This window comes from Grus americana, chromosome 1, assembly GCF_028858705.1.
Source record: "Grus americana isolate bGruAme1 chromosome 1, bGruAme1.mat, whole genome shotgun sequence".
In the NCBI taxonomy this organism is placed as follows: domain Eukaryota; kingdom Metazoa; phylum Chordata; class Aves; order Gruiformes; family Gruidae; genus Grus; species Grus americana.
Window position 1 is genome coordinate 207,788,272 of NC_072852.1, and position 12,165 is coordinate 207,800,436.

The 12,165-nt window shown below is 45.1% G+C and overlaps 1 protein-coding gene across 1 annotated transcript; it reads left to right on the plus strand.

Moving 5' to 3' along the window:
• Positions 1–1,862: 1,862 nt before the first annotated feature.
• Positions 1,863–7,526, plus strand: GPR83 (G protein-coupled receptor 83). The gene is made up of 4 exons (XM_054812927.1): positions 1,863–2,484; positions 3,256–3,381; positions 4,432–4,565; positions 5,385–7,526. The coding sequence occupies exons 1-4, from the start codon at positions 2,098–2,100 to the stop codon at positions 6,007–6,009; spliced, it is 1,272 nt and encodes a 423-aa protein (XP_054668902.1). The 5' UTR covers positions 1,863–2,097; the 3' UTR covers positions 6,010–7,526.
• Positions 7,527–12,165: the final 4,639 nt, after the last annotated feature.

Below are 12,165 nucleotides of genomic sequence, written 5' to 3' on the forward strand. Positions count from 1 at the left end.
TGTTCCTGGGGGGCAGTGGAGTGAGGGTGAAGTCAGCAGGAGCAGGTACCAAATCTGCAGCTGACAAACCTACTACAGCCTGTTCTCTAGTAACACCCACATGTAGATGAACTGTTTAGATAGTTCATACTGGGATATGTTTAATGGCAAACTAAACCAGAAGGGCACACAACTGATGTGGGGAGCACAGGAATCCTCAGCCTGGCTGAGGGGGTGAGGAGAAGGCCTCCTGCTCTCCTGGAAGCACCTCATCTTCAAAGGCAACGATGAATTTGGCTATGCGTGCGAGGGTACCCTACTAGAAACGCAGAGTGACATCAAGACAAAATAGACAAAACTAATAATTTTTTCTGGAATATGGATTATAGTGCAGAGGAACAGGATCTGGTAGATGTGGCAGAATAAGAGCTGGAGTGTCAGGAGCCGAACACCCTTATGCGTTGGCCAGCAGGACTAAACGGGAGGGGAACTTGGGAGCTGCTGGAGCAGCCGAGCGAGAAGGGGGACGTGTGCCACCGACCACTCTGTTCTTACCCCAAGCCCACACCAGAATGCTGCCCTGTCCCATTTGATGCCATTTCCCTGGGCCTTTAGGTTACGTAATGAGACTCTGTTTTCCTGGCAGCATCAGATTGGGGACATCCTCTCTGGCCAAGCATTTCTGAGCTGGACACCGATTTCTTCTCTCTGATCACAGGTGAGTGCCACATTAGCAGCTCCAGCAGGTTCACTGGAAAGCTTCCTCTGAGACAGGCAAGCTACTGAAAGAGCTCGAATTGGACAATTTATGGGAGAAATCGATGCTGGCAGCAGTTTGCAGAGGAGCACTGTGGGCTCGCCATGCTGCTTGTCCAACTGTGTTCAACCCTGAGCTGCAGTGAGAAGAAAGCAGTCTGAGTGGTTTACTGGGGGAGTCACAAGCATTTTCTGGAAGTGTTACTTCACCAGTGAGCGACTGGCTTTGTATTATAAGCTTCTCAGATAATGGTATTTTAATTGACAATCAAATAAAGCCTTTTCTGTACAAAAACTGCTCTGGCCGGGGTGAGTTAACACCACCCAAGCAGAGTTGTCCCCAGCAGAGGGGCAGCGCCTTGTACATGCACTCATGGAGGGGCACGTCTTTCCGTGCTGTGTAGGACTTGTGGCTCTTGGTGTCCTGCTACGGGTCTGAAATTTCCTAGTATGTTTTTTGGGGGAAGGCACAGGGAACATGCAAGTTGCTGTCTCACCAGTGCTTGGGTCCAGCATACAGCTGCTTGTTGCCTTGGATACTGGACTCACTGGTCCGGGACATCCCTTCCGGTCCTCTGTCCCATATAATCACCTCTTTGTAACTACCTCTGAATTTCTACAAACCCTAGAAAGCACAGTTTCACATCAAGCTTTTTATTCCCTTGGCCAAGAGGAAATCCCTGCCAAGGCAAAGCTTAAGTATTTCTCTGTCTCTCTGAGGGAAAAAAAGGTCTTTGGAAAAATACTTTAAGTACAGTAAGCCAGCTTGTTATTCACGGTTCATCTGTTATTCTCCTATTCTCTGCTAGTTAGTAAGTGTCATGCTGTGAAATAGGCTGAAACTTGCCTACCAGACCTTTAAAACTGAGCTTAAATTTGAACTGTGTCCTGGAAGACAGCAGAGCTGCTATATGCTCTGCTGGTTTATAAACAGCACAGAATTTGCATGAGCTGGGCTACTGGTAGAGAAAAAGGATGCTGACGACCAGAGAAATTGATTTGCCTTTCTCACAATCTTATCTTGGATTAGTGCTCGGGGGAGTGTGACTGCGTGGAAAAGCAGCACGTCAGAGCAGAAATAATGTCATGCAGCCCAATGGCTGCAGAAGATCCCGTCTCAGAGCTCGCCTGGCGGTATAAAGCTGGCTGAAGGAGCAAAAGTAGCGGCGAGCCGAGTGGGAGAGGAGCACGCTGCAGGAGGCAGGAGTGTCTGCCCGCTCCCGCTGCTTGTGCGCGGTGTTTGCGGTCCCTGAGCACGCCTGGGCTGAGCGAGGGGAGGACGGCTCTCCCGGCACACGGCGTGAGCTCTGCTCCCTCGCAAATGAGCTGTTTCCAAATTGGAGGAGCAGAGCGGCGTTTGAGATGTTGTCCTGTTTTGTCGGGCTCTCTCTCCCTGACTTGGTTAACTCCTTTGCGACCCCAGGAAAGTTGCCGCTCAATGGGGGTCTGGAGGAGCCCTTTAAAATCCCAAACAGCTCAGGTTTCTTTTCCTGGGATAACAACAGCCTGGCTGACTGGCAGAGCTTCGTGGGCAGGAGCCGGTACGGAGCGGAGTCGCAGAGCATCACAGTGAAAGCCCTGCTCATCACAGCATACTCCTTCATCATTGTCTTCTCCCTCTTCGGCAATGTCCTGGTCTGTCACGTTGTCATCAAGACGAAGCGCATGCACTCCGCCACCAGCTTGTTCATTGTGAACCTGGCTGTAGCCGACATCATGATCACGCTCCTCAACACACCTTTCACACTGGTAAGATCGGGGCAGAGATGCCATAAAGGCTTTGCAGTTACTTCGGTGGCCTTTTCTTCTTTACCTCGCTATAGGCAGTGCATGAATGTCTTGCAGATACCTGTCCAGTCCAAATTACAGTCATTGGAGTTATCTTTGGGAAACTCCATGTGTGTTTTTCTTCTCTAATTCCCATTATCTAGTTGAAGATCTGAAATTACCCTTTTGTTAAAAGTGTCCCTTATAGCACTTGAACAATAATAACTTCACAGTGATTACTTAGTACTTTGTAATATCTGGGTCTTGGTTTTGGGGGTTTTTTCCCTCCTCTGAAGGATTTCCGAGATAATACTATGAACTTCTTGAAAATAAGATTAATGCTCACCATCATTTTACAAGCTGTGTTTAAAAGCTGTAGTTTGCTTTGAAGTAAGATAAGGCATACAGGTCAGCCCTATCCTTTAAGGAGGGCTTGAAAGGGAAAAACAAATGTATTGACTCAATAGTCAGAGTGTAGAAGGACACAGTGTGAATAAAACAGAGCAAACATCTTTGGTCCTGCTCTGCTGTGTTGTCCTGGAGGATATTGCTGGGCCACTGAGCAGCACTAGCCTGCCTCTTCAGGGTTCAGCAGCCAGAAAATTACACAATTGTACAAAGAATCTGCTATTTAAAAAATATCCTTTTTGTAGCACAAAGAATTATGTGTTAGAGGTGTCACAGATATCCATAAGCATGTGGAGGTGGTGGAGGTGAGGGGTCTGCACAAAACTAATGGTATTCTGCTTTTAGGCTCGTTTTGTGAACAGTACCTGGATATTTGGGAAGGGGATGTGCCATGTCAGTAGGTTTGCACAGTACTGCTCCCTCCACGTCTCTGCCTTGACCCTCACAGCCATTGCCGTGGACAGGCACCAGGTGAGAGCGCTCTGAAGCAGGCAGCAGGAAAGCTTGGGAGGACATAATTAAAATGTGAAAGGATGATCCCATGCCCTTTCCTTCCCAGCTCCCAGGTTAATGTAAGATGCATGGGGAGCTGACAAGGAGCAGTTCTTGCTCTCAGATGGAAGAAATAGTAAGTAGCCAGCCGACAGCAAGGTGGGAGATGGGAGATGTCCATCACCTTGCAATCACTGCCAACTGGGGAATGGGAGCTTTTCTACAGTGGGTAATCCAGTAGCTCTCAAATGAGGAGAAAGTCCAAGATCCTGATAGGAATTCACATGGGCAACCCTCTGCTGGGGTGGTTTGTCTGGCCCGTGGAGGAACAGCGTTATGGATGCGGGGACATCCTGGTCAGCTTCCACACCTCTGTCCCCCGTTGCTCTGGGATGTCTCGCCCCTTGTTACCCCCAGTACTGGAGAGCTGACTGTACCACACTAGTGTTTGTCACGAGCAGAGCTGTGCTTTGCTGTTGATAATGGGCTCAAAACTGGGGACAGTCAGGTATTGTCAGTTTGGAGTCACCCAACAGCTGCGCAAAACAGACCACTACAGGTGGCATTTTCTGCTAGAAAGCTAAGTTTCCAGAAAATGCACTGGCTGTCAGGAGCATCCCCAGGGATATCTGACTAAACCACAAACCCCTGGCTCTTTGGGTCACCGATACTGAAGTCTGAGACTATTCTCTCCTCTTTTTCTTTTTCTTTTTTTCTTTTGCTATTAAGTAAATTGAACCTGGAAATGAACATGTCTGCAAGACCCACTGGTACCCAGTTCTCCCCCCCTTGATGCACATACTGAAATGAGAGGGTAGGGCTGGGATCTGACTGTAGCTATTTCCATGGAGGAAAAAATTCAGGCTTTCATGTACAGCTTACAGTCAGTGGGAGCTGGGTAAAGACAGTACTGCTTGCATGCTGAATTTCCACATTAAGTAATAGATTTAAGGCTGGAAAATTATATGAAAAAATGATATAATTATTTCTGAAACATCACAAGCCTGAATATTGGTTTATTTTGCACAGGTTATAATGCACCCTCTGAAACCTCGCATATCTACTGCAAAAGGTGTTTTCTACATCTCTGTAATCTGGATCATGGCAACTTGTTTTTCCCTACCACATGCTATCTACCAAAAACTCTTTACTTTTGAATACAGGTAAGGACATGCTTTGCTTTCCTCCATAGTCTCCCTGGAGAGAGTGGTCCCTCAGTGGTCATACTTTGGCATCTTCTATTGAAAGTCCTAAGCTTATGTTGAGGTCAGCCAGATATGGATCTAGTCTACAATTTTCATCAGATTCCTTTTGCAATGGATGATATCCTGTCCTTGTTTCTATTTTTAATTATTTTATCTTTATTCTGACACACTAATCACATGAAATAGGCTAAGAAGTTAGAGGATCTGTCCTTGACCCTCTATCTCTATACACTGATATTTTACATGATGTACCAATCTGACCTTTTTGAGCAGACCAGAAATGGGGAAAAACCTAACAGGTTTTAATCTATTTTAATCTATTTTAATCTACTCTTTATCCCTGGGAAAGTGAAGAAATCTGTCTCAGCTGCTTGTTCCATAAAATGCTGTCATGAGCCTTGATGTTTGGAAAGTGTCTTAATGACAGAAAGGTCCCTAATATGTGCAAAGACTGTGTTTCAGTTTGCCAAAGGACACACAATAAAAGCCTGCTTCTGTGCAGCTGGAAATTTTGTAATTGATGAGTTTCATAAAATTATCATAAGGTCATGAATACCCATGAGACGTTATCACCATATTGCTCACAGGCTGCTCCACGGCTCAGATCCTTGGACAGCAGAGCTCTGCTTCACTGTGACACACGTGCGTAAACGAAGGGTCTGCCTCCAGGCTTTATGGCAGGAGCCCTCTCCCTCCTACCTCCTGGTTTCTGAGATACCTCTCCCACAGTTCCCAGCTGTACTCGCTCTCACTCTCTGTCCGGTTTCTCCACTGCAGTGAGGAGGTTACCCGGTGCCTGTGTCTGCCGGATTTCCCCGAGCCTGCTGACCTCTTTTGGAAGTACCTCGACTTAACAACCTTCATTTTGCTCTATGTCCTGCCCCTTCTGATCATCTCTGCTGCCTACATGACAGTGGCCAAGAAACTCTGGCTGCGCAATGTCATCGGGGACGTCACCACTGAGCAGTACTTTGCTCTTCGCAAAAAGAATAAGAAGACCATAAAGATGCTGATGCTTGTTGTCATCCTCTTCGCAGTCTGCTGGTTTCCCTTAAATTGCTACGTTGTCCTCCTCTCCAGCCAGACCATCCACACCAACAATGCCCTGTACTTCGCCTTTCACTGGTTCGCAATGAGCAGCACCTGCTACAACCCCTTCATCTACTGCTGGCTCAATGACAACTTCCGATCAGAACTGAAGGCTTTGCTCAATGTGTGCAGAAAACCTCCTGGACCTGCAGAACAGAGGCTTCCCTCCACGGTCCCATCCTGTCGACTGGCTTGGCCAGAACACGGCAACTTCAAGAGGTTGCAGGTCTCCCAAGTCCTTCCATCAGCCTCCAACATCCAGTTAGGAAAGACAGACATCTCTGCAGTTGAGCCAATAGTAGCTGTGAGCTAAACAGTGGCCCTGGGAAGTCTACAGATTTGGCTAGAGCTAAAAAGGTGGGAAGGTGTGGAGCCCTGGCCTACTTAGGGACTATGCAACTACATGTGATAAAACCAAGAAGGAGGTTCTGCAGGAGGTAGCATGAAACTGCTGGATGTTTGATGGAGGCTGATGGTAATGGCATGGAGCCCCTAAAAGAGAGAAAGCAAACTCTTCCCAGGAAGGAACTCTCTTTGTCAAGTTGACTTTGGCTTGGCTTGCAGGAAGGGCTTCTCTGCATGTATGTCGCTGCTATCTGCATGATTAAGCCTTTTTCCCACTGGGGCTGTGTGTGTGGTATTTAAACACTAAAGCAACGATCCAATCACATCAGGCCTCCCTCCCCCTATCCTAAGTCTCTTCGCAGCAACATGGAGAGGTCGAGATGTAGACCTTTAGGTTGCTGGCTTAGATCTGGTGCAACAGGGTAGGAAGGCATCCCTTCTGAACTGGGGTCTGACAGGTCAAAATCTGCTCAGAATGAGTGAACAGATATATTTCACGAATCCAATTTTTGGTGGAAATACCCTCAGAGAGGTGGAGGGTAAGAAGGACATTGATACATAGAGCAGTCTCTTACATTGCAGGCACTCTTCCTAAGGTAGGGTTGAAAAAGAATAGATGCCTATTCTTTGCATAAGTAGATGGTGAACATCAACCTGTTAGCTCAGCATCTGCCACCAGTGCTAAATCACACAGAATTTTTCTATCCTAAGATAAAAATCATGAATATTCAGAAAGCTTTTCTTCAAATAGAGAACTAAATGCTAAAAAGCTACTTTTGAGAATGTTAGACGTACCATCCACAGTTTGAGAACAGGTAATTAAACACTACTCTGAGTTTCTACTAGGACATTCAATCAGAGCATCTCTGCATTATTGTCAAGTGGCAGCTAAAGGATCCCACAGTTTAACTTTTTAATTTATCTTGAAATATTGCTCTCTTATCCTGTAAAACACCTGGGTACTTCTCAGATCAGACATTTGAGACATTTCATCCCATCTAAAATGTTAGGTCTCTGGAATCAGTTCATAAACGAACTACTTTGAGAGAACAGATGATATACATGATACCAAGTAATAAAAGTGGAACATTTCTCTGCAAGATACCCTCTGGTGATTGCACAATTTTGGTGCATTTAAAGATGAGTGAAATGTGTCCTTCTTGGGGAGGCTAAGAAAATTCATGTGACTGTAGCTGTCTGGAGTACTTTGCAGAACTTAATGTTCTTAGCAGAAGAAAATCTGATTTTGAATGATGAAAAAAATGGGCATTCTAAAGCCTATATTGCACAGGAAAGCAATAACTGTCCCTGTGCTGTGGAAATTAGCTTGAATGTCACACAAGGGTGCCTCATTCCACATTCAACTTGCAGCAACCAGCAGAGAAGTGAGAAAAATCTTCTTTTTATAAATGACTATAAATGGAAAAAAAAAAAAAAAGAAGAAGAAAAACTGTTTTTTCCAATGTCCTGTAATAAACTTACATTTCTGAAATCATTTTAAGTCTTGTGCAGGTCTTTCACACCTGAATATTTAAAGAGACTGAAATGCCTACCACTCCTCACAGCTAGCCTGTCTTTTCACAAGGTGTTCTCAGTCTCTCTCTTTCAACCCAGTGCTATTTTACTACCCTTTCTCAAGGCACCATGAGTCAAAGCGTTTTGTGTCACTGATACGCAGAATCAAACCTTTCCTCCTGCCTGCTCTGACCCCTTAAGCCGAGTCCCATTTCCTCCCTTAACATTTTCAACACGCCAGCCCTGAATTGGCCAGGCAGTTGGACTAGGTGATCATTGTAGGTCCCTTCCAACTGAAATATTCTATTCTATTCTATTCTATCCCATCCCATCCCATCCCATCCCATCCCATCCCATCCCATCCCACTCTATTCAAGATTGGCTCCCTCAGTGAAAAGAAAAATGGTCCGTGTTTATGCGCAGTTTCTAGCAGCAAGTGGTCACTCATTGGTAGCAAAGAAAAGCGGTAAGGAGGAAGGCGAGAGGGGAGAGAGTGTGTGATGGCAGCAGGGGGAAGAAGATACTCAGAGACAGGACAGAAGGAAACGGAATGGTGTGAGGAAATGGTGTGAGAAACAGGGAGCCCACATCATCTTCTTCCTACCTTAATTTTGTCACAGGTTTTGTAAACGTTGAACAGAGCCATTTTGATGGCTACACATTTGTTATTTTGTATTCATTAATAAAAATCTTTCTTTAATTGGATTTCTGGAATGGCTTTACTCAGCTTAAGCTGGTAACGAACAGAAGAGCTTTCCCGTCTGGGGTGAAAGGAGGAGAGCATCCCAAAAAAGCATCCTTTCTTCACTCAGGGAAGCAAATTATCAGGGCTGTGGCTGGGTTTACCTATAGAGTCACCCGGCTCAAGGAATGGAAAATGCTGTCTACTTGTTTTTTAAAAAAACCCAACTCTACCTCTAGGGAAATGCAGTATTTCAAATCTTCATATAGTATCCAATATTTTGCAGGATTCTTTCTCTGTTTGGTCACAAATAACTTGAGAGAGGAAGTCTGCCTGGAAATCTACTTCTGAAAGTTAGATTTTTCTAGTAGCTAGACCTTCTGCTCTGATCCTTCAAAGCATCTTCACTCCTGGCAATGGCCACATGCCTCTTGAGGCTTCTGCCAGACCAACACTGCGGTGGCTCTGTCCTGTCAGCGTCGCCTCCCAGCTGGGGAGAGCTGGGTGAGCACGGGGCGACTCTCCTCTGAAAACTAAAGCAAGGCATTTTCAAAGTGTGATTCTGCTGTTGTCAGTCCTATCAAAGAGGAGAGGGGAAATTTTTCTTTTGCATTGTGGATTCATCTTTTTATTCTTTAATGCTTTATTTTCTTCTGTCACATCTTTTCTTTTTTTCTTTTTCTTTTCTCCTTTTTTTCCAGTGAGTCTGTAGCTTAAAAGACTCAAGCACAAATACTTACTTCAATTGTGATTATTCTGTTTGTTGTCTGACGATGACTCGGTTGAGTTATATGTCCAAAGTTTCTTTCTTGCCCATGAATGATTGCTTTCAGAGTGGTTTCAGAGTTTTGTCTGAATGGTGTCTTTGATTTGTGATACTTATCATCATCAGACACAGGCAGGAGTTTACACTCTGTGCATCCCTCAGGCACAAGACTGATCAGACACCAAAGGGCCTAAAACTTTGAGGGCAAAAAGTCTCTCAGTTTCCCTTCCAGAGAAGGACATGCTGCCATGACAGCTCTTGCATCAGCTGTCTTCCCATCATTCTGGGGACTCCTGGGAAATCACTATGACTGCTGTACAGACCTTGGTCCTACTGGGCTTGCTGGACATACTGGGAGCTCCATCTGAGGGAGCTTTTGGTGTGAGAGAGGTTGCAGGTTAATAGTCGAATGGAGCTGATAGACAGACTGGCAGCAGAGGTGAGGCGCAGGTGATGCTCTGCCTGCCTAATGCTTTAATACAGCTTTTCCAAGCCAGAATCATTTCGACTGAGCCATATTTTACACCAGAGGTCTTTTCTTCCCTTTCAATGAATGCGGTGCAGTTGTTTTCAAGCACATACATATGTTCTAATGGATCCTGCAGCTGGATCCTTGTACTTAGCTTTGTCTGGGACCACAGGCTCATGATCTGAACTCAGTAAGATGTTCTTTCTGAAGCTGAAGGTAACATCTTAAGATTCACCACCTTTGGGTGCAGTTATCACCCTTCAAACAGCTACATATGTAGAACCTTGCTGTAACTCCAAATCCTCAAATGCTCCAGGTGGGTCTGAGCTGGACTCCTGCAATTACAGCTCTGGATCCTGCACCCCTGCACTGGGTGGAAAAACTTTCTCCTCCGGGCTCTTCCCAATCCTGGATCTGGGCACAGATGGGGTGTAAGAAGTGCTGAAGCTGTTTGATTTAATTACAGAGAACAGGAGGGATGGACCCGGTAAAAAGAAAAGAAGAGGCAGATTGGAGAGTGAGCCTTAACAGCCTGTCCAGGAATGAACTAGTGGCCAGTGGCCAGCAGAGGTACAAGTTTTAGAGAGAACAGGACAGAAGCGTGCAAGAGAAGGACATGGTTAAAGCACTAGAAATGGTACCGTTGAAAACTGTACAAAATACACTGTGCTACAATGTACTTAATGTGGTACAGGGCAATTTCTGATGAGTATTTCCTAATTAGCTGGTTTTAATTTTCTTCATATCTCATTTGGGATTCTGGAGAAACATTTTGCGTTCACTGGTGCTGCTGAAATCAATGGGGGTTGTGCTCTGAGCACACAAAGTGCAGTATGATGCAAACTATTCCAAAAGCATCACATCCTGGGCAATTTAAAGTGGGCATCTAGGCTTCATGGGTATTTTTTCATTCTACCCCAGCTCTGCTGCAGACCAGAGGGTTCTTTTAAAATGTGAAGACAGCCATTAGTGCATAAACTTGATTCAGATGCCACCTTGATGAGTGTGAAGGGATGGTCTCAGTGATGATAAAATGAGATACGTGTACAGGGTGGAAATTATCTTCTTTCATTTTCCCTTTTGTGTGTGTTTACCTGCTGCAGCTGGACTTTTTGCTACCTTTTGAATTTTGGTCTTGTGCAGTGCTTTGAAACAGGTGGTTTTGTAGCTAGCCTTAGAAAAACAGATCTGCAGGAACAAGCCTGTGGGGGACTTTGGCGTGAGAAGGGGGTGGTTGCTCTGGAGCGTGGTAAGGATCATGCTGTTGGGAAGCTTTTCTTTCCCCTCTGGGAATATAATGAATCAGCTAAACATGAAAGGTTATGGAAAGGGGAGGTCATTTTGTTTTATCTGACTTTCTAAGCAAGTCAACTCTGCCCACTCCCACCCTCATACTCACATCCTCAGAAGCACCAAGGCATGTGTGTGTCCATCCAGGTGGCCTGGCCAGGCTGACTCCTGTGTGACACAGAGCTCAAGGATGCTGGCTACCTCGTTACATCTTTTGGGTTCCTTTTTGTTAACAACAACGAACTAGATTTCGGATGGGTGTTTTACACTCTTTAATTGTCAACAATTATTATTGTTATCTTTTCCCTCAAAATCTTGCCTGCTTATGCTTCCATAAGCCTTAGGCCAGGTCTGCTGGCTTTTCTCCTCCTTTCCAGTGTCTTTATAGATACAGACTGCCCTCCTGTTGGGGTGAAGGAAGAGGCGATGTCCTGTGACCTTGTAGCCATCCTCCTGTCATCTCACCACAGGTCTTCTGCTCACAGTTTTACCAGACCATAGCTCTCTGGTCCCGGGGGGAGCATGTTCCCCAGAGTTCACCAGTTTGACTGCTATTAGTCATGTCCTTGGTTATCAGTGTAGGTCATTCTTTTAAACCTGGCTGAGTTGTTTCCTCTGGAGCTTCTGGAGCAGACTGCGAACATGGCAGAGCGGTGTCTACTGGATAACAAAGAGTACGCAAGGCACTGAACAGCTGCTTGCTGCAGGAGATCCGTACAGTCTGAGCACAGTTTTGTGGAAAAATGAATTGCATTTAGAGAGTGCATCATCTGGCATATGAATAAGGGAATTTAATTAAGGTCACATAGGTAAAGTTAATGCTGGCATCTCCAAAACCTTGAGTTGACTCTGCAACTTTAATGATTTAAAGAGTGATGTGTTTTTTCTATTCAGAAGTGAAATTATTTGTATTGACAATACTGTTTTCTTATTTTTCTATTTCCTTGAAAAATATTATAACAGGCCTATGAAAATTAATGTACAGTTTTATGAATTCATGAATGTTAATTTTCTGTTTCTAACAATGTTACTAGTATTTTATTCATGTAGAATTATGCAGAGACCTTGAAAGGGAACAAAGATGATGCCAGGCTGTATTTGGCAGCTTGAGCCATTCTGAATAGCACTCAGGGGAAAACAAATCCTTGAAGCCTTTCTTGCACTTGTTGATGTCAGATGAAGTTTTTAGCTTCCAGCTTTCACTCTCTCCCTATTTCCCCTCCCTCCCTCGCTCCCTTGAAGGTCTTGTCTCTAGGCCTAGTGGTGACCTAGTGGTGGCCTAGGTATTGTGACACTTTTTAGCATCAGTACTGTGAAGATAAAATGTAGCCTCAGTCCAGGGCTTTGCAGCTTTGCAAGTAAAGCTTCTTCTAAGCATTTAAGCAAAATCATCACCTTTGCA

Excerpts from the sequence above, each read along its gene's own strand:
- GPR83 (XM_054812927.1), top strand. The coding sequence starts at position 2,098 with ATGTTGTCCTGTTTTGTCGGGCTCTCTCTCCCTGACTTGGTTAACTCC. Across the intron at positions 2,485-3,255 it reads TCAACACACCTTTCACACTG|GCTCGTTTTGTGAACAGTAC; the intron begins GTAAGATCGGGG and ends TTCTGCTTTTAG. Across the intron at positions 4,566-5,384 it reads CTCTTTACTTTTGAATACAG|TGAGGAGGTTACCCGGTGCC; the intron begins GTAAGGACATGC and ends TCTCCACTGCAG.